We start from the raw sequence: 23587 nt of genomic DNA on the forward strand, positions 1-23587 counted from the left end.
ATATTTCTTATATTTGTTGGAATTATATTATTTTTAATTTTCACTTAATAAGTACACACTTAACTGTTTGTATACACTATCATAAATTGGCTTTGGTTACTGGGACTTTTGAGTCTCATTATGTGGTTAACAATTTTCAGGAGAAGAGCCACGAGTGACACGTGGAGGAGTCCCAGAGGCTTAGTGGTATAGATCCACTGTCTCTTTTGGGTATTTAATTTATGATTTATAATGTGTTATATTGCCAATATTAGGGCTTTTTGTTTATTGTCAATTATATGAATATATAAATGTAATCATGCCTTTCAAACTATTTCTATTTTTGGTACAATTTGGATGACTGTAATTTTAATATTTAGTTGACTTTGGATTGGTTAAAATGGCATGATTATAAGGCCAAATAACTGGCTTGTGTTGAAAATTGACTAAATTGCTTATTTTACTTGTTGGGAGTATAAGGATGGACAAATGTGATTTAGTTTACTTGTTGGGAGTATAAGGATGGACAAATGTGATTTAGCCTAATGGCATGTGGGAGGTAAAAATTTATCTGAAATGTTATAGTGTGTGAGTTGAAGCCAATTATAAAATATTTTATATCGAAATTATTGATATAAAAATGTGTTGGGTGGCTGTAACCCAACTATGGTTGAGTTAAATTATTAAAAAAAAAATTTTGGTGTGTTACAGAATATATGCAAGTGGGACTTTGTTTATCAATTTGATTGTTAAATGTTAAAAATGATGATTTAGATAATGATAAGTATGAACTTGCTGATGATGTTGTGATGTGCAATGTGAATTGGCACGAGTATTGATTACATGATCATATTATTGGCATAAGTTCACCTTAATGGGAGATTAGTGATTAGGATCCATATAGATTATACTAGTATTTTAAGGGCTCAATGTTTGGTTCTTGATTATTCTATTAAACTCTACCTAGCAAAGGTGGTAACAGGGCTTACCTTTAAACCTCAACTAGTGAGGTTGGTAATAGAGTTTTGTGACACCCGATGTTTGAGATGGGGGAATCCATGATCTAAGATTGAATATGAAACCTTAGCCTGATTATCACTCTTGATTGGTAAGCTTAGACTAGCCTAATCACATGGATTTAGCTCCTATTTATTTGCAGCTCATGGATTCAGTCAATAGTGATGGAGGTTTGGTGGTTGGCGTTGATCAAGCAATGTGTTGATTTATATTAAATGATAATGAATTATTTTATAACTACCCACTTTTCATGCCTATTACCGTTTGACCTAGACGAGCATGTTATATGCTACATTAGTTATTGAGTAGCTATACTTACCCTTTATTTAATATTTTACAAGCATTAGCTAATGACTAGATAAGGGAAAAGCTTCTAAGGCTTATGATATTTTATTCTTACTGTAATGCCTCAAGTTACTTTTTAAATTACGTGTAATTAGCATGACATTGCCAACTAGAAACATTATTGTTATCACTTGCACTACTACATGGTGTTGTTATTTTTCAATTGTATTTAGTGCCCTAAGCTATGTTTTATATATTAAAAATGTTTGAACAGGGCTTAAATATTGGTGCAATTATGTTGTTGATTATTTTGATGGCTGTAGATGATTGTGTTGCAGATTTTATGTTGATTACCCCCTCTACTTTTTGATGATATTGGGGTTGAGGAGTAAATTGTGAAATGTGCTGTATATGTCTGTTTTGGTGCATTATATAGGTTGTCTTAAGTCCTTTGAGTTTGGTCTAGGTGGTGATATAGGCTATTGATATTTTTTTTATTGGAGTTTGGATACCTTAGAATTTTTCAATTGTGGAAAAGGAGTTATTTTGAATTCAAGTGTCCAATTTTGTGATATGATATAATTTAGAAATAGAACTAGTACCAATAGCTAGTTTACTGTTTAAGCTCTTTATGAATACCTAGATAATCTCAATTGGATGTCAGATGAAGAATCAAGGTACATCGGATGGCTACCTCTAGGACTGATTTGTGACAACACGACGCTATCCTTGTGTCTATGCAGTGTGCCACAGTGTATAGTGCCTGTGTGGCGGTACATAGCATAAAGGAAGTCAGGCCACAACGGATTGAGTAATGGCCATAATAGACTCTCTAAATTTGTTAAAAATATGTCTTTACCCTTTTTCTTCAATTGGTTTTTAATCTAAATGATATCCCATGCTTCCAATTGCTTTTGAACTCTAACTTATATTTGATTTTTATTCCTACCTACCATTGCAAAATTCTTTAAACCATGATAGGATTTAGTTATATACTTATTATTGTTTTATTTTGTAATTACAATCTTATGACCATGGTAAAGTGTAATTAGGAAAAGTTAAGTTCAGGTTGAATTTGGAGATTTTACAGTTTGCCCAACTAACATAAACAAATCCTTTCACTTTGAACCATTCATCTTAGGGATTGGTATACACAAACTTGGTTTAGCTAAGCTTTTTATATTGTAGGATTTTTGCATGCTTTAAATGCCTGAACCTAGTGGAACACTTTACATGAGAGGGGGTCTTTGTTGTCATTAAATTGGGAGGACTCAATAAACTTCTCTTTATAAATCCTAACAACTCTAGTATGCTGCATTAACAAATGTAAAAGGGAAATTAACAACTCAATGTATGTCAACTAACAAGTTTATTAATCTAAAATTCAAAATTATAAGAAAGCCAATTCACAACTTACTCTTGGATATATGACAGCAATGACTGGAATTGAATGATGAATAGTAACAAGAATTAAAATAATTAATTGATATGAATCTAAGATTTTTGGTTTAATGTTTTGATGTCTCAAGTTGAATAAATCCATTGAGCCATATGAACAGCACCTCCTTTACATTCTACAACATTACATAACAAAAAAAATCTAAAGCATTTATGTTACTACTTGCCAATAATCAGAATGATTACATAATCTGATAAAGGGAACAAATGACAGCTTCCAATGGTGAGCTCGATTAAGTGTGGAGATTGGAGAGCTTGTTCATTGACGAAGATAATCAAAAAGATTTTTTATCATGTTATTGTTTTATTTTTCACTAGGGACAATGAGATAATTTTAGTCAACATTTTAATTTCATTTCACCGCTCTTGGTCTGCAGTGAAGTTTTCGAGTTTAAGAGGCTATCTTTTTCATTATGCCTGGTCAAGGGGTGTCTAGATTGAAATTTTCCCTAAGTTTTTTCCTTTAGCCAAATGACACTTTTTTCTTAATAATTGTCATATGTGCTATTGTTATAGCTTATGGGTTCCTAAATCATAGGATTAAGATCTAGGGTAATAAAGAAATGTTATATATTTTTTATCTTGCTAAATCAAGACTTGAGAGCTTGAAAGTGACTTAATCCCATTACAAGATGATGAATCTTCAAAATGGTGTTAATAATTCTATACCATGTTTGTATGAATATAACCAAGTAACAAGCCGGCTGATCCTTATGGATTCAAGCCCGTAAGTATAGTTTTCCAAAAAATGTACATTTTTTGAAACCCAACTCTTATACAAAGTGCTTGGAGCTCTTGCAAGCCTATGTTTATTATTTTTTAAAAACACTTGAATTAAAAAATATCTTTTATATTATAATATTTCATATTCTTTTTCTAAAATACAAATTATAATGCTTTAAAATTAAAAATAAGTAATATAAATTTTAATTTTTAAATATAAACATATGTCCTAAAATTTAAATTCAATTTAAGAATTTAAAAAATTTTATTTTTCAAGGGCAAAACAAAAATAGGTCTAAACTAGCCGTATAAACTTGTTTTTACATGGCCTAAATGGACCTAGCCTAGAAGTTTGGTTATATTAAAATTTTTTAATTTTTCAAGCTCAAACTCTAATAAAAACGAGCTTAAATGGGTAGCCCATTAAGCCCGGCATGTATTTTGAGCTCTACGGATAAAGGAACGAAATGTAAAAAATTTATGTAGCAGATTAACAATCTTGTAGAAGAAGGAGGATAAAGGCAGGACAGTATCATAAATTGATGTCAATATGTAAGGGTACCTTAAATTAAGATTTAAATTATCATACTAATCATAGATAATCAAGGACTAACTTAAAAGAATTATTGTAAGGTCGCCCTTACATAAACACAATTAACTCCAAAAGCCAATTATAATCAAGGGTCTAAACCCAATAAAAATTACAAATTTTCACAATTAAAATGATCCCATATACTTTCAATAATCTCGAATCAGAGTTTAAAACGTTTGCAAAAGTATGGGAATTAAGAAAGAATTATAACATTTGCATAAAACATCAAAACAGTGAACTATGTAAAAAACTGCACGTGCGCTGCAGCTAATTATAGGTGTACCGTGGCATGAGGCGCTATGCATCATGGTGCATTGCACAAATTTGACAGCATTTTACTATCAAATTTTCTTTATCCGATGTTCAATTAAGGTGATCTTAGTGTCTACAAAAAACTTTCTCCTAGCTCTAACTAATGGCACAACTTTCACACCCAAATTTATTTTCTAACAAAAGTCGGACACCCATTATCAATTTTACTCCTTTTTTCACAAAACTCACAACTAGAGTGTCCAAACTCTAATAAATGTGCCAATAACTTACATTAATCCTTAAACCATACTCAACAGATCATTTAGAACTCGTGCAACACACCACACCCATTCAAATACACACATGTCATAAATTCAACCCTCAACCCCTCAATTTACAAAAACATAAGGGGAAGGTAAACTTTGCATAAATCATCAACATTTATCCCAAAACAACCAACATATACTTTATTCTACTTGCACAAGTATTTTGACCTTATACAAGTTTTACAACCACTTTACCATTAGCCCAGAGCATAAAATACACATAATATTCACAATGATAATGCAAGTAGTCAAAATAATGAAATGAATTTCTAGTTAGCAAAATACACATCAAAATAAATCTAAGAGGCCTACTAGTAGGATTCTTAGGAAATCCTCAGCCTCAGGTCACTTTCCCCAATCTTGATCCAATAAGTTAGGCCTTAAAAATATTGAAGAATGAGGAATGAGTATAACTATTCAGTAACTAAGGTTAACCTAGCTTATATAATTGCATAATAATTAAAAATAGATGCAAATGGCAATAAACTCATATAACACACACGTATAACAAATATAGCCTCAGCCACCACAATAACAACAATGTGACCGGACATGCAATCATAGGACATATCACAATTATGTATATCTTGAGGTCATAAAAATAAAAACCATGCACCCGTGAAACACGCTGGACTATAATAATAACAACCATGTGGTCGAAACTAAATACATGATCAATGCCAACCTTATATCCTCTTGTTATCTCAGACATGAAACTAGTGGCTATTAAGTGCTTATATCCACAACTCAAACTAACCCAACCTTTTACTTGTGAGGAGCTATCGGGCCAAGGTTAACTCACTCACTTGTGTATCGTGATTTTCCTCAATACTAACAATTATAGGGTGTCGTATCCCTAATCTAGTCTCATCATAAATTGGTAGAGACTAATTAGATTTTTGAGTCCCTCGAAGAACAATTAGGATAATCCCAAATCAATTATGGGACAATAGCTACCTCTCGATTCCAACGGTTAGTGCCAAGGCAAGCTTTCGATTCTAACAGTAAGCAACCAGTATCACGTGGATTTACCAATCTACTCCTCTCCTTATGCAAACTCCCACTAATGATTATGCTATACACATATTGACACTTAACACATCATTTTAAATATAATTCATAACCTCATATCATATTCATACCATTTTCTCACTTCAACATACTCCACATATTATATATCACAAATAATACATTTTCATAATATCATATTTGCAAATCATCATCATGGGTCATAGGAATAACAAGCATATTAATATTCCAGATAACTCAGCATAATGTCACATACACAATCATCATCACCTTGCCAAAGTTTGTATAAAAGAGTTTTCAAACATCTAATAAGTTATAAACAAACTCATTCAACAAACAATTTAATTAACGTACAACTATCTAAATCATATTTTTCTGGTTACATTAAACCTTTAAGTGGTCAAAGGTTTATCCTTTAAAATATCAAACTTCTAAAGCTTATTCTAAAGCTTGAATGGTGCTAAAACTAATAGTCTACCACAAAATCACTAGGATATTCATTATTACCCCATATTTAGGAAATTTTCAACATCACAACTTCACATACTCTCTTTCATCAAATTCATAAACTCACTACTCATCATACCCAAATGAGTTTATTAAGTTTCATTAACCCACATTGACATAAATGAGTCATTAAACCATCATTAATGGATTCAACACAACCCCAACAACCATAATTATTACCGTTTTTTGATATTAATGGCCTCCAACCACTAACAACTTATAAAATCATAAATGTGAGGTTTAAATATACTAAATTACTCCCATTATATCTATTTTAGCTAATGAGTTCGTACATATAGCTCATATGGACCAAAAATTACTCTCCCAACTTAAACCCTAACTTTAACCTTTATATCAATGGAAGGAAAGGAAAGAGGAAGACATAATGCACTTACCTTGTGAGTTAAGAAGCTTCAAAATATCTCCACTGAGTTCTAAATTCATGCCCTAGCAAAGCAACTTCATGGCTTTTATTTTCTCCTTTTCCTCTCCTCTAATTTTTTACACAAACACGAACCCAATTGTAACACACCAAAATTTTTTTTTAAATAATTTAACTCAACCATAGTTGGGTTACAGCCACCCAACACATTTTTATATCAATAATTTCAATATAAAATATTTTATAATTGGCTTCAACTCACACACTATAACATTTTAGATAAATTTTTACCTCCCACATGTCATTAGGCTAAATCACATTTGTCCATCCTTTCCAGCCTTTCCAGCCCCAATCTCTACCCTAATCTTATTCAAATGATCATCCACTCCGTATCTTCATGTTTTTGGAGGTAAGTGGAGTATTTAGATAATTCTGAGAATTGTTCAATAAATTATCCTCATCTAGATCACCCTGACGAAATGCATGAAACTCAACCTCCTTTTCTGCTCTCAGTGCAGTAGGAAAATAATTCTCGAACAATATGGCTTTAAAATCTTCCCAAGTAAGAGAGGAATCATCCTTCGGTCCTGATGTTTCCCACCATTTCTTAGCACTCTTCTGTAGTAGGAATATTGCCAACTGCACCTTTTGATTAGAAGTGCACACAACCATACGAAAAATACTCTCCAATTGATCTATCCATTCTTCAACCACCGCTGGCTTAAGATTTCCATCGAAAGTAGGAGGATTAAACTTACGAAAAGTACTCCAGATCTTTGTGATCGTGGATGTCTGTTGCTCAGAGTGGAGACTCACATTCTTCGGACTAGTCTCATGGTGAGAATAGGAAGGTGAGCCTTCATCAGCAGATTGGCTCGCATTAAATACCTTGGTATGGCTTCCTTCTTGTTGGCCATTTCCCTCTCGGTTGGAATTCTCCTTATATTGTCTTAAAGCGGCCAACTCTTCTTCTTGTCTCTTCATGTGGTCACTAAGATTATATAGTAGATTCATCATTTGCCTCATGGTTGGCTCATCCTGCCTTAGTTGTGACTGTATGGGCTCGCCCTGCCCCATTTGTTGCTGTGTAGGCTCCGGTTGTGGCAGTGAAGGTATGTCATTTCCTATTGGCTCTATAGAATCACCGGCAATTTTGCCACCTCTCCTAGTTTTGGACACCATCTCTCCCCTCCTAAAGGATGAAAGTCACATAATTAAGTTAACACTAATCTCAAGACAAGAAAAATGATGGAGAAGTATTGTGATTTAATAATGTATATTGCCAATAAACTAGGTTAATGTATGACAATTTCATAATTTATAAGAATTTAAAACATGTAGCTCTGATACCAAAATTTGTAACACACCAAATTTTTTTTTTAAATAATTTAACTCAACCATAGTTGGGTTACAGCCACCCAACACATTTTTATATCAATAATTTTAATATAAAATATTTTATAATTGGCTTCAACTCACACACTATAACATTTTAGATAAATTTTTACCTCCCACATGCCATTAGGCTAAATCACATTTGTCCATCCTTATACTTCCAACAAGTTAACTAAATCATATATGTCCATCCTTATACTCCCAACAAGTAAAATAAGTAATTTAATCAATTTTCAACACAAGCCAGTTATTTGGCCTTATAATCATGCTATTTTAACCAATCCAAAGTAAATCAAATATTAAAATTACAGTCATCCTAATTGTACCAAAAATAGAAATAGTTTGAAAGGCATGATTACATTTATATATTCATATAATTGACAATAAACAAAAAGTCCTAATATTGACAATATAACACATTATAAATCATAAATTAAATACCCAAAAGAGACAGTGGATCTATACCACTAAGCCTCTGGGACTCCTCCATGTGTCACTCGTGGCTCTTCTCCTGAAAATTGTTAACCACATAATGAGACTCAAAAGTCCCAGTAACTAAAGCCAATTTATGATAGTGTATACAAACAGTTAAGTGTGTGCTTACTAAGTAAGAATTAAAAATAATATAATTACAATAAATATAAGAAATATTACAATACACACAAACAACCATCCTTATATCCCTCCATTAACCTCGAGCCGTAGCCCTCACTCGATGCTAAATTACCCGGCCAAAGGTAGATTAGCCCGAGCCCTTACAAGCCACCTATTGAGCTCCAATAGGGGCGTACCACGTGGCACATAAATACAACAACAATAGCAAGTCTCCCAACACCTCCCACAATAATGAAACAAATTCATAATAATATTACATAATTATACAATATTACAAAATTCATAATTTTCTCAATAATCACCCAATTAACATAAAATAACACTAATCACAAATTAAAAGCATGGTTACCTTGTGGTTTTTTTAATAAATTATTCCTTAAAATTTCTCTCTCACCACAATCTTCACCAGTAATACAATCTACAAATAACATATTATTTATAAATATTAGTTTTAATTTTTGAAACTAATAAAATAATTCTAATAATAGAATTAAAAATATAACATAATTTCTAATCTCAATCTTAATACAAATCTAGAGTTAATACTATTAAGTAAATTTTTTTAACTCCTCTTTTAATTATCAATAAACATTAATAATCTAAAAATTAACTTCTAAACTAATTTCTATTATCAAAATTTTCTTTTTATTTCATAAATTCGTACCTAAAATATCCAAAAATTAAAAATTGAGTCTCTAGCTTAGAATCATAATCCTATAACCATAATAATTCATTTCTCATCCCAAATAATCATCTAAACCTTAATAAATCAACATATATTTTCAGATCTAGTTTAGAATTTGATCCATAAGCCACAAATTCAAAGATCATCAACAAATTTATACTCTAAAACATTTATTATATTACTGACAACCTCAAAAATCATATTTATTCAATATAAATTCATCCCTCTTCCAAATCTTAAATTTTCTACCACTACAAACTCAGAAATCAAAGAAGAAGGATGACTAAGAAAAATTTTTAGAACATTTACTTAGTCTTAAAAAGCTTAAAATCACACCCTAAATATCCTATTAAAAACTCTTACCTTAAAAATTTAGATATTTCGCACCGGCGACTCGCTTCTCTCCGCCTTAGCACGCATGAAGGAATGAATGCAAAAAAAATGAAGGAACAGGTGAGTTTTTATAAAAATTCAGTGGGTCTCACATCTTTTTTTTTATTATTCTTCTTTTCTCTCTCTCCCCTTTTTTTATATTATTATTATATACAATGATTGTTGTGGGCGGCCGAAAGCAATTTTGTTCTTCTTCTTCTTCCCCCTTTTTTTTTTAATACCTGTTCCCCTTTTTTTATTATAATAATAATTTAATAATATTTTTATTTATTTTTTTTTAATTATTATTTTTTAAAATTTTTTTAATTTTTTTTTTAGAATTATATCCTAAGTTAGATTTAATAATCATCTCTTACTAATTTTCTTACCTCTAAATATTTTTTTTTAAATTTCTATTAACTCAAATTAACTATTAAAATTTAAATTGGGATGTTACACCAATTGTGGAAAAATTTGGCCATGTGCCACAGCATACGCAACCCACATTGCGGCGCATGGCACACAGAGGCTCGGGTCATCTTGGTTGTCCTTGTATGCCGCAGTGAATGTTCCTCCCGTCGCGGCATGTGGCACAGAAGACCCTTCTTCAATTCTCCTCCCTTTTTGATGCATGAATGGTCTAACTTTACTTCGAACCCGCATTTAAGGTTGAAATCACAATCAATTACACAAATTAGACCCCGCTAGCCACACACCACATCAATAAACTTAATTAACCTCATTAAGCTTAATTAATTAGGTTTAAATTTCTAGGATGTTGCAATTATCCTATAAGAGATTAACCTAAATAAGTCATAAACATATATTTTCACAAACTATCTAATAAAGGATTCTAAATCTTTAAAATATTACAAAAACTCACATCATTCAATTAAACTTATGCAAAACATGAGACTGATTGAGTATTAAGAAACACATTTCAAGATGGAAAAAAAAAAAGACTTCCCCCTTATTTCCTCCTTGTAACTTGCTCCACATAGTATATATATTCACCAGCATAATATTTGACAACTCAAACCCATTCATAATTGGTAGCAAGAGGCCAAAGCCTTAATTATATTTATCATAATGAGTATCACCTAGTTATCATACTTTATGTATTTCATATATTCATCAATAGTAGAGCTGTCAATTACGAGCTCGGCCCTTTTAAGCCCGAAAAAATTAAGGGCTGGGCCGCTACTACCAAAGGTAAATCGAGCTTAAAAGGGCCGGCCCTTTTAAGTCCTAATATATTTTTTTAAAAAAATAACATAAAAAAATAAAAAGAAGACACCATATCACTCAAGCTCAGCAGTAACACTCACTCTCTAGTCCAAATAATAGACACACACATTATTATTTTCTTACTTTAAATATTTTTATATTCTTTAAATATCTTGAAATTATGATTTTGATTTGTTATTTATTGCAAATAATGAGAATGAAGAAGAAAAATATGAAAAGCTTAACATATTTTACATTGATGAGGATCTATAAGGAGAAGGATCAAATCATATTGATGTTGATAATGATAAAAATTATCAAAATTTAGCTGATGATACTACCAATATATAATTGATGTCAGAGTTAACTTTGGGATGTTATTTTTTTAATTAGACTTAAAATTTTTTTGTGTGAATTAATTTTATTTTATTTTTCTAGACTTAATGTGATGTGTAATATATTTGTTAGAATTTTAAATATTTTTTTATTTTTAAATTAAAAAATAAAAAAATAATTAGGCTTGAGGCCTTGATGGTCAAGGCCAAGCTGCTAAAACTAAAGCCCTAAAGTATAATCGGGCTTAAAAGGACCAGCCCATTTAGGTCCTGGCCCTTGAAGGGCCGGCCCTAATTGACACCTCTAATCTAGCTCATTATATGTATAAATTTTTTTTTAATGTTCTATATTTTACTTTGCCGCACGGTAGGGCCTGGTTATTAATTAAACGGGCTGCAGGATTACGAACCAAACGACAATGCCTGTACAAATTATTCGCTCCAATTTTATTGATTCCCTGAATTTTATCTTATTTGATTAAGGCCCTAACAACGATAATTTAAAAAGGGCCTAGGAAAGGGAAAGGGGAGAGAAAAAGGTGTTCATAGAACTACTCACTATAGAGCCATAAAAATATTAAAAAAATAAGTCAAATGTCAACCGATGCTAACTTTAGAAGATAATTAACTATAATAAAATAAACAGTTACTCTAAATGAGCTTGATAACCTTTTTCATTAAAGGTAAATACAAAATCTAAAATAATCATAACAAAGATAACGATAAAAAAAATAAAGTTAAATCCTAACGAATTCAAAAAAAAATCTAAATATCTAGTAAAATAATTTTAAATATCTAAATAATCTTAATTATATCTTATCCCACTATTTACACTTTCTGAAACTGCAATGCAGTGTCATGAGTTACAAAAACGTGTATTCTGATTTGAAAACAAAACAAAAAAGCACGCGGATGGATCATCGTGGACCTTGGACGTGGTGGTGCTCCAAACAGCATCTCCTCGATCGTGTAGTGCTTCAAACAGTATCTCCACGATCGTGTAGCTTGTGTATAAACATACGCTTAGCTAGAGGCTACCTTCAACCAAGAGACATTCATTCTCCCAAAATTGGGCCATGGCTAACCTTACGTGCTCATTCCAGCGGTTTTCTTTGATCTTCCTGTTGATCTTCCTCGGTGTTGATGCTCTCAACATCATTCCAAGGTTAGGAATTTCAAGGAAAATCGATAAACAACATAAACCACAAATCTCGTCTGGCCTGAAACTGGCCGAGGACCTCCGGACATTCTACTATACCCAAACACTCGATCACTTCAACTACAGACCAGACAGCTACGCCACTTTTCGACAAAGGTATATGATAAATTCTAACTACTGGGCTGGACCTAACTCGAGCGCGCCCATTTTTACATACCTTGGTGCAGAAGAGCCCGTGGACGACGATATAAATGTTGTTGGATTCCTCAGAGAAAACGCCCCTCAATTCAATGCTCTTATTGTTTATGTTGAGGTATGAGAGATCAACTCATAACTTGTTTAGTATAATTAATTTATTGTGATCATTGATTCATATATATATTATATGGTTTGAGAGCACAGCATAGATACTACGGGAAATCCATACCCTTCGGGTCCATGAAAAAAGCAATGAAAAATGCAAACACGAGAGGCTATTTCAACTCAGCCCAAGCTCTAGCAGACTATGCTACGGTGCTTTTACATATAAAGGAACGTTTGTCTGCTCAGAGTTCTCCCATCATCGTTATCGGAGGATCCTATGGTGGAAGTACGTGACCGCATACAACTTTCTTGTTTTTTGATCAACTATTGCATATAATATAGAATTTGAATTTAATGACTATATTTAATACAACTGATTGCATTTAATATTTGAACTGTTAAAATTCATATCAATAATTCTGAATTCATACTTTACTTAAGATTAATAAATGAGTGAGTTTATATAAATTGTTAATTTGTATTTCAACAGGTCAAATATTAGAGGCGCTCAATACTTGTATTAATTACAATTACTGAATCCAAATCTATACAATATATGCCATCAATATTGATCTTCAAACATAAACTACATGTATATGTATGTAACTTAATGAATACATTAAGAACCGACTTCTTAGGCTTAATTTTCTGTTTCTCATGCAGTGCTTGCCTCATGGTTCAGGCTAAAGTATCCCCACATTGCTCTCGGTGCCCTGGCTTCATCAGCACCAATTCCATATTTCAGTGGCCTCGCCCCAAAAGCCGGATATTACTATATTGTCACCAAGGATTTTAAAGTAATTTACATTATTATTTTATTAATAATTAATTATCATTGTGAAGATATAGACCTAACCTAGCAAGTCATATCGAATAACATTGGACTCCATGGTATATGTGTGGAAACGACCATGAACTCGAACTTCTAAGTTTATTCTCAACTCTATTTTGAATGGTGGTGGTCCAGGAAGCTAGTGAGAGCTGCTACCAAACTATACGTAAATCGTGGTCTGAAATTGACAGAGTAGCCAAGATGCCTAATGGCCTTTCAATTCTCACCAAGACATTTAGAACTTGCAGGTTCAGCAGTTTTCTTCTCCGCCATAGATTCATGGCCTTTACCAGCATATATACAAATGTTTTCTCACTTTCCCTTACTAAAAGGCTGTTCTCTATTTGTTTTCATAATATGTTATTTCAGAAAACTGGACAACAGTTCTGAGCTGAAGAATTACTTGGATTTAACATATACGGAGGCAGCTCAGTATAATGAACCTCCAGAGTACCCAGTTAGTGTGATCTGTGAAGCCATTGATGCAGCAGCGAAGAAAACAGATACTCTCGGCCAAATATTTGAAGGTCTGGTGGCTTATAACGGAAATGAGTCTTGCTACGACACGAATCAGTTCAATCACGACACCCAAACTAACATCGGATGGAACTGGCAGGTTAAAAGTCTAATTAATACGAAACATAATTAAGCCCCATTGTTTACATGCTTCAAGTGTTTTGAGTCATGAATTAATGAAATTATAACTGGGCATCATGTATGCAATTAATAGAGCTGTAGCGAGATGGTGATGCCAATCGGTCATGATAGGAACGATACAATGTTCCCACCGGCTCCATTCAGTCTGAAGAGCTTTGTGGATAGATGCAGGAGTTTGTATGGCGTTCGTCCACGGCCTCATTGGGTGACAACGTATTATGGGGGTCCTGTACGTTCATATTATTTTTAATCACCTTTCTTTAAATTAATCACGTCATCTTTTCTTTTTCATTTAATTATTAGACCATGCTTTCTCACATGTCCTCGACGAATTTCCAGGACTTGAAACTGATTCTGTATAGATTTGCCAGCAACATTATCTTCTCCAATGGATTGAGAGATCCGTACAGTTCCGGCGGGTACGCCGATAATAAAATAATTTTGGTCATGACATCATTTTTCTTCTTTTTCCACCCCTCCGTCTTCTTTTTAATTGCTATCAGTTCCCTTCAGTCTGTGACTTCTTTTTTTGGCCAAAAAAAAAAAGTCTGTGACTTCTTTTATATGCGCGCGCGCGCATATTGAATAAATTGCAGGGTGTTGGAGGATATATCCGATAGTATCATTGCAGTGTCAACGGTCAATGGTACACGCCTTGACCCTTACGACCATGCATAGTTTAATTTAGTGATTTTTTTACATGCACGGGATATGATATTTGTTGGGAAAAAATCGCAGGATCTCATTGCCTGGACATACTTGAAGCGAAACCAAGTGATCCTGAATGGCTGGTGATGCAGAGGAAGGCAGAGATCAGGATAATCAAAGGCTGGATCGCCGAGTACCAAGCCGATAAAGTTGCATTAAATAAGCAAGTTCATCAGTAACACACAAAAACTCCAACGCGGATGAGCAAATTAAGAAGGAGATGTTATAATCAATGTAATACAAGATGATGATGAGAATGTTTAGTGTCGAAGGAAATGATTGGAAGCAAGAGTGGTATGGGGAACTCAATTGAATAAGATGAGATGAAGGGAACGTCGAAGTGTAGTAGTGGTGTAGTGAGTGGCGAGATATTAAATGCATGATGACAGCTATAATAGTGATCGAGATTTGTGCCTGTTACACGCGGAATCCACCAATGCAGGGCTCTGAATGGAGCCTGAAAATGCATTCAACATCCAATAATTCATTTATATGTGATTATCAGTGTCGGAAACCCCCGGGGGGGGGGTGGGGGCACAAGGCAATTATGCTTCCCTTGCAGCGAGCACCTACTCCACTTATTCTAAACATATCCTTAATCGTGACGAAATTGTTAAATTAAATAAATAAACAATGCCTTGCCCTGCGCTTTAGTATGTATGTGTCTTTTGGAGACATTAAGCCTATTTAATTCACCCGGTAAGAGTCAAGTCCCACCACCTACGTGATCCGATCCCGCGTGGAAAATTGGAAATGTACTCTTGATTATTGCCAAACTTTTCATTTATTTATAATTTATAATAAATTTGTTGCGTTAAAATCTAAAGAATAATTTATGAGTTGATCAAGTTGATGCATGTGCGATGGAGGTTTGTTGAGTAGATTAATGAATGACTTGATTTGAAATTAGTCATTGTTCATTTAGTGACCATGATCGATTTTATTGCGTAGACAGTGACACACAACAAAAATGGTTTTTCAAAAATATCTAAATCAACATGAGAGGCCTTTTGACATTATTATTCATGTCTTCCACACATCTTTAATTCGTATTCCCTCCATCCCAATTATAAAACATTTTAACAAAAATAAAATTTTATTAATAATACTTTTTTAATATTACCATTTCCATTATATTTTCTCTTTTTTATATTCTTTTATAAATGATGTATTAAATGAAGAGCATTTTAAAAAAGTTTATGTTTTTATTTAAAAAAAAAGCTGTAAAATACATTTAACAACTTTATTAGTATATGTGATTAGCATCTTATAATTTGTGGAGGGAGTATTTATCTATTTAGCTTCTCTTCTGGCACATAAAAGGAAAAATTAATAATTTAATCTTTATAGTTTTGATTCAGTTGTAACTTAATTTTTAAACTTTAACTCATTATAGCTCAGCTCTTGAAGTTTGGACTTGATTATAACTCAATTCTTAAACGTTGATTCTTACAACTCAATCCTTATAGTTTTAATTATTTAAATGTTTGTCCCTATATATTAAAAAATAAAATTATAAATATTAAAATTATGTTATACTTTATAAATGATATTTAAAATTACTAAACCCATTTAATTTTTATAAATATTAAAAGTTTAAAATATTTTTAATCTTTACAGTTTCATTTTTTAAATATAAGGATTAATATTTTAATGATTAAAACTATAGAGACTGAATTATAAGAGGTAAAATTCAGGGATTATATTACTATTGAGTTAAAACTATAAAGACTGAGTTACAACAAGTCAAAGTTTAAAGATTGTGTTATAATTGAGTCAAAACTATAGGGATTAAATGATTAATTTTTTCTAAACAAAATGATCTCCCTCTGAACTTATTTACAAGTCACTTCCAGCATGTTTCATTGAAACTAAAAAAATCTTAAAGTTCATTAACTCTATTTTAAAATTCAATAAGTTTTTATCTCTATTACCTAATAAAGACAAGAATAATTATTTTTAATAGGGCCCAAAGGTAAGGATAAACACAAAATAGTAAAGTACCTTGTAGATAGGATTAATATTAATCTTCTCTCTTTACTTTATGAATAGGATAAAAATTAATCTTCTACCTATGTCTTATAAACAAGGTCAAAATTTAGCTTCTTTTAAGTTGTGCCTTTCTATCTTGAATTGAGTTGAGTTGTAAAATGAGCACAGCTAAAATATAAATATTGTACCTTTTTTAACTAAACCCCTTCAACCTAGCAGAATTCATTAAAAAACTTATTTATTCATTATATATTTAACACAAGGATGTCAAAATAAATATTTGACATATTTGATTTCATTGATACTTCTATCCCAAAATACTTGTATTAATTAAAAGCAATAAGCGCATTGAAGATTTGCTCCCAAAAAAAAAGAGTCCATGGAAGAATTGCAGCATCTTCACTTTCCTTTCTTTGGCAAAAAGTTGTTTAGGAAAAACAACGATCATATTGAAAATCAATACGCAATATGAATTTCTTAACAAATTGTTCTTTCTTAAGTTATAGATAGTGCAGTTCATTTTTAAGACTCTGAAAAATACTGAAACCGAACAAATCACAAGAAGAAAGTAATTCTTTTTTTTTTTTGGGGTAAATGGAAACCGAATGTCAAGCCTGTAGCCTTTCTGTACCATAAAGGCCCACGAGAAAAGAAGCCCATGACTATGTGCGCGTGCATGCTTGTTGTGTGAAATGCATCTAAAGATATACGGAAGTGTTGATGCGGGGCTGGGGCTGATTTTGCCATTTCACATAACCAGCGTGTACTCCTCCATGCGTTGCACAGTAAGCCTATGCTCTGTGACTGTTATAAGACAGCAATAATTTCATAACAAATTACTTGGATTAATTAAGCTATGAAATTATTGAATTATATTTACTTTTGTGCTTGTCTAGATGATATGAAAAAATAATAGTGTTGCGATCCATAAGTTGAGCATTTGAGAAATGCAAAAAACAGTTTTTAAAGCTGACATTTTCACTGATTTTTAAAAGAACTTTTAATTAGTATATTCTTATCATAAAAAACTTGCATAGCGTTTAACAAAATATAATAACCCCAAAAAATGCGCAAGATTTGGTGAAAAGCCTTTTCTAAATATTAGACTGATTGAAATTATTTGCAGTTGAAAATTGGAATTTAAAAATTTAATCTAGTCCAAAATTTATGGTAGCTCTCCATGTGACTAAATTTTTAAATCATGTTTACTCATTTCTTCCGAGCCAAACAAAACAAAGAGGGATATGCTACATGTACATCCTACATGACATTATTCCAAGAAATACAAATAAGAACAAAATTATCTTATAAAAATTATCCCCTCACATCACCTAACAAAATTTTATTTGTGCCCCCTCTAATCTAAAATCCACTTTTGCATAATCACACGTTTGTTTCCCTGCCCAATTCATATTTAATTTTATGAAAATTAGTTTATCTTGTTTTAAATTTAAATAAAGATAAAATATTTCATTAGGATATGATTTATCATTTAGAATCTTAGATTAGTCAGGATTATATCATTTAGGTTTTTAAAAGTATATTTAAATAGTTAAGCCATTTTTTTTTGTTTTTAAACTAGATTGAATTTATAAATTGAATTTTATTTCAATTATAAGGCTATTTTAATTAGTATTATTCTTCATAAAATAACACGCCGTGAGATTTAAATTTATCATGAACTATCATTTAGTTGTCCTGTATCAAAATATTTGTCTCTAAGATAACAAAATATCATTCCTCCAAAAAGAGTACAGAAAAAAAGGAGGGAACACGTTAATTAGCCAATTTTCCATGTAGAAAATCTCTTCCAACCATATCATTTTTCCTCAAAACTTTTAATGTCGTATATGTACCCAAGAAACTAAAAAGCATTTTCTAGACAGCTAAATGCTTTAACAGAAAAATACAAATGAATTTGATTTATGCATTGCCAATACACTTTATATATATATATATATATATATAGAGAGAGAGAGAGAGAGAGGCCAATAAACTTTTTTCAGTGTTAATGAATAGGGCAATGTATTTTTCACAAATTAGGCATGATGGATTGACGAGTCATAGGAAGAGAAACTATACATTTGTTTGACTATCAGAGAAAGAAACACAGCTGCAAGATACGAAAGAAACAAATTTTCTGTCCTTCCTCATCCACTTACGTGAATCCACTTCTTGTCCTTCATCCTCCCCTCACCTGCGGTTCATTTATTTGATCATGATATTAGGTGTTTAAACTCATTGACTGGTATTCGGTCCCTAATAGTGTATATAAACAAACTACATGTAATCACTTTGAATCTAAAAAAATTGTCAAAATTGTATTATATATATGTTGCACACTAAGTTACGTATATAAACTATAATACAAATCATAAATGCATGTTAGCCAATATAACTATTTTTTGATCTTGTAAAGTGTATTGTGCAACTGTGCATTTCTAATTACAAACCAACTCTTCGAAGTAAAAATTTGCCGAAACCATTACGCATTTACGCTCTGCTTTTTGGTCAAAATGAACCAAGCTATATAGACACATCTGGATACTCTTTACCAAATTATGTTTTTCGCACTGCAACTTGATTAAAAGAGTGCTGCTTTGTCATGTCAATAAATATGGAAACCTTTAAAAATCTAAAATCAAACACTGACAGCTATGAAGGAGCTGTGATTTCACTAGCAACCAGAAACCATCCACAAACCATTACAATAGTATAACCTTTGGATAATAAGTTCAAGCCAAAGTGGCTTGCATTTGATGACAACCACAAAATCAGGAAAAAGTAGAAGAAAATCCTCAAAAAGCAACAAACAGAATCCCAGCAGCCCAATAGCGATTCAACCTTGATCCCTTCATGCAACTTCAAGCGCAGTAATCCTCCTTGATTGGGCTTGAGACGACTATGCATCCCAAAACATTCTCGCATGAAAAGTTTGTGAGGGTTGTCTTCCCCACATCCAAGATAAGAAGACCATGAAACTGGCAAAGATAGAATCATTAAAAAAAAACAAAAAAAACAAACAACAACAACAACAAAGATGTTCAGAACATATGAATATGGAACCCAGAACTTATGTTGTGTTTAAAGTAACACCTCGTAGCATTCTTCCCCCTTCCCCCAAACCAATCATAGCTGAGAGCAACTATCTCAAGAGTTTTTGAATCAACATGCCCTCCTTTTGTGATTCATTTAGGGCCTGTTCAGTATAATGAAAATGAAGATGGAGATGAATATAGAGATAGAAATGGACATGGAAATAGAATCATAAAATATGTTTGGATCCATATGGAATTCATGTATTATTTTTATTTGATATTTGTCTTTATAATGTGAAATTACTAATATGCCCTCATCTCAAGAACCCTAACCTAACACGATATCCAAGCCACTGCAAGAATTACAGCTACTATCACCTAAGAATCAATCAAGCTATCAAAGCTATAGCCACCATTATTAGGAATCAAAGAAGTCGCTTGGGGAGAGAAGTCACTTGGTCTGAGAAGATGAATAAAAGATGCAAGACAAGTTGGAAGGTTTGGAGAAAGAGTTCGATTGTTTGAATCAGGTGGCCATGAAGGTAGAGGAAGCTATGGCAGTGAGAAACACCGATCTCGAGATCGAAGTTTCCAACCTTTAACGTGATTCAGTGTCTTGAGATGGAGAGGATGAACTGGTGGGAGACGATGACAAATACGAAGAAGATAGAAATCGGAGATGTGTCGTGATCGTGGAGAGAATGAGTCAACATCACATCATTGCCGCATCCTCTCCCTTATCGTTGCCCTCGCCCCATCCTCACCGTCATCATCGCTGCATCCTCATCGCCCTCGCCGCCCTCTCTTCTGTCTTTACCATTACCAGCTGCCAAGGGTAATGTTGGTCCAAGATTGATGGAAATGGACTTCCATGCTCCCCTACATGGAAGCTCAATTCGACCCTATTTTACCTAACCAAGCATGCAAAATTTTGAATTCCAAATTCATTTTCATTTTCACCATCTCAATTCTAGCGTACCAAACAGAGCATTACTTATCTCTAATTTTTATAATTGGAAGGTGGCTAAGCAAATTTTTTCTAAGCTATAATGTGTTCACTTCCCATGGTTAAGTTTCAGTCCTAGCTTTTCACTTTTAAAACACGTCTTTTAAGGCTTACACTTACTTGTAAGACATAGTCAAACTTTGCTTTTACTTCAAGAACATGTGTGAGAGGTATAAGCAACATCCATGCACACACTAACCCATCATATTAACCATTCTAAGAAAGTGACCTACAATAAACATTACTTTCTATATTTCTACTTGCAAAGAAATTGATTATTGGATAAAACTTCTCATCCCATTTTTTTGCTGTCAAGTGAAAATACCATCACCAGAGTTATCTTGACTTGACTACACTAAATTAAGCACAACACATCATAGGAATAAAGACAAAGACCCATATGAAAAAGAGATCAAAAAAATAGACAATACTTCTACTCCATTATCTCCACTTCCTTCCACCTCTTCTTTTTCCCTTGACCATTACTTCCCTTGCCCAAACCCAATTCAATTCCATCCCTTATTAGACTAATTAGTCCATAATAATCTTCATCAACAACCTCTGACAATCCACTCAATCCATACTAAAGTAGCATTTGAATAAATAAAAATCAGAATTACAAACTCAAAAAATAGCAGTTTTTTGCCGCATGACATGAAAACAGCTTTATCTAGTGCTCCAACCTTGGTAGATATCTTGGAGTGCCTCTAATTACTGGGCGAGTTTCAAGTAGAACCTACAATTATATCTTGGATAAAATCCAGCAAAAACTGGCAAGGTGGAAAAGTAAAACTCTCTCTCTCTCTCTCTCTCTCTCTCTCTTGCGGAGCACATCACTCTCGCCAAGTCAGTGCTTACATCTATTCCCTTTTACACAATGTAAAGCACACTTCTCCCATCCTCATGCCGCAAAGAGATTGAGAAAATTGTGAGGAAGTTCATTTGGGGTTATTCTGAGAGGCACCAGGGTATGAGTCTAATCAAAGGGGTAGACCTATGTTAGCCTCTATCTCATGACGGTTGTGGGCTTATAAACCTTGAAGGGCAAAATAAAGCCTTCCTCTCTAAGTTGGCCTATAAAATTATCGCAGAACCAGAATTGCTATGGGTGCACGTATTAAGAGGTGAATATGGTCTCAGGGACTTGGCCCCCCTACACATTACTCGAAACAATGCATCCTACCTTTGGAAAAGCCTTGCAAGTGTATGGGTTGATACCATGATGCATATCAAATGGACGCCAAGAGATGGTCACAGACTGAAATTTTAGAATGATTTCTGGATAGGGGACTTAAGACCTCTAAAGAATCTCTCATCTGCTGAATTTGATGCAATTGAACAGCAAAAGCCTATCTCTAACTGCCTTAACGAGGATGGGCAATGGAATTGGAACACTAAATTTTGCAACAAATTAGTGTGATGAATATATCCTCCACTGAATTAGCTCCTTCTTGCTTTTGGCACCTTAACTCTGATGGAGCTTTCCTGGTAAAGTTTGCATATAACGCCTTTCAGTTCACTAACTGGAATGATGAGGATACTAGATGGAATCGTGTATGGAAGTTACTAACGAGTCAGGACTTAGGCTACTTTACCTAACGAGTCAGGACTTTTACTTGGCTACTACTTAAAGGCAGACCACTCACAAATTGAAGACATCAATCATGTTTTCAAGAATTGCTCATTTGCAGCATCTGTATGGACGAAGATCCTACCCACAGACATGTATGTTGAATTATGCAAAGATAAGATTGACACATGGCTTCTTAACACAATTCTTTCTAAAAGAATTGTTACTTCATGGAAAGTGGGCATCAGTATTATATGCTGGAAGTTATGGGATGCAAGGGAGCCAAAAGATTTTTACTAACAATCATTTCAATGTTGATTCTTTCCTTATGCACACTAGAATTCTTGTAGACCATACTCTTAGAGTTGTTTCAGTCTTTAAGTCTTTGATGTAGCTAGCTTTTGCCACTTGTACCTATACAGTTTTTTCTTTAATGAAATTCCACTTTCCATTCAAAAAGTACCTGTATGCTGAACTTATTATATTTCTGATGATTATTAGAAAACAGTACTCGAGTTCAGTTTCCAAGCTTTGCTACTACAATTGGTAAAGAAGAGTAAGTGTTAACCATAAGATGTTCATGTCAGAAAAAATAGCAACCTCACATGCTCCAAGCAATTTTTTTTGCACAGGAAATATACACCTAAAATACAGAGAAAGGGCAACAATATGCATGACTTTGACCAACACAAGGAACATTTCACGTGTCCCTCCTTTTGTGCCTTTAGGGGCATTATTCATCTGATTCATCAGATTTATTAAATCTAGCTGGTCTAGGAACTACAATATATGCGAATCCAAAAAATAATCTAGGCATTCACAATAATAACCCAAATAAAAATAGCATGTATATTTGATCTCAATTTCTCATGCATCATTAGTAAAATAGAGTTCCAGAAGCAACATATTGATGAGGAGATAACTAGGATTATTTGCTTAAACATTTACATGGCACGGCAGAGATGAAAGACAAGAAAACAATTTCTTAGGTCTCAGGAAATATAGTGCTCTAATACCAATGTTAGGTTCAGAAGACCTTATCTCTACGTTGAAACTCAGATCTGACGAATAGCATGCTTTCATCTCTTTCTAATCAAATTTAAAATAGGGTTCCAGGAGTTTCTTAATCCACAGTGCTCTCCA

The 23587-nt window shown here is 33.0% G+C and overlaps 1 protein-coding gene across 1 annotated transcript; it reads left to right on the forward strand.

The window, feature by feature from the left end:
- Positions 1 to 12238: 12238 nt before the first annotated feature.
- On the forward strand, positions 12239 to 15017 carry LOC129297810 (uncharacterized). The gene is made up of 9 exons (XM_054936159.1): positions 12239 to 12651; positions 12741 to 12927; positions 13305 to 13438; positions 13609 to 13721; positions 13843 to 14089; positions 14204 to 14359; positions 14470 to 14549; positions 14727 to 14776; positions 14869 to 15017. The coding sequence occupies exons 1-9, from the start codon at positions 12256 to 12258 to the stop codon at positions 15015 to 15017; spliced, it is 1512 nt and encodes a 503-aa protein (XP_054792134.1). The 5' UTR covers positions 12239 to 12255.
- Positions 15018 to 23587: the final 8570 nt, after the last annotated feature.

This window comes from Prosopis cineraria, unplaced genomic scaffold, assembly GCF_029017545.1.
Source record: "Prosopis cineraria cultivar Desert tree isolate PC_DT_omini unplaced genomic scaffold, ASM2901754v1 PC616, whole genome shotgun sequence".
In the NCBI taxonomy this organism is placed as follows: Eukaryota; Viridiplantae; Streptophyta; class Magnoliopsida; order Fabales; family Fabaceae; genus Prosopis; species Prosopis cineraria.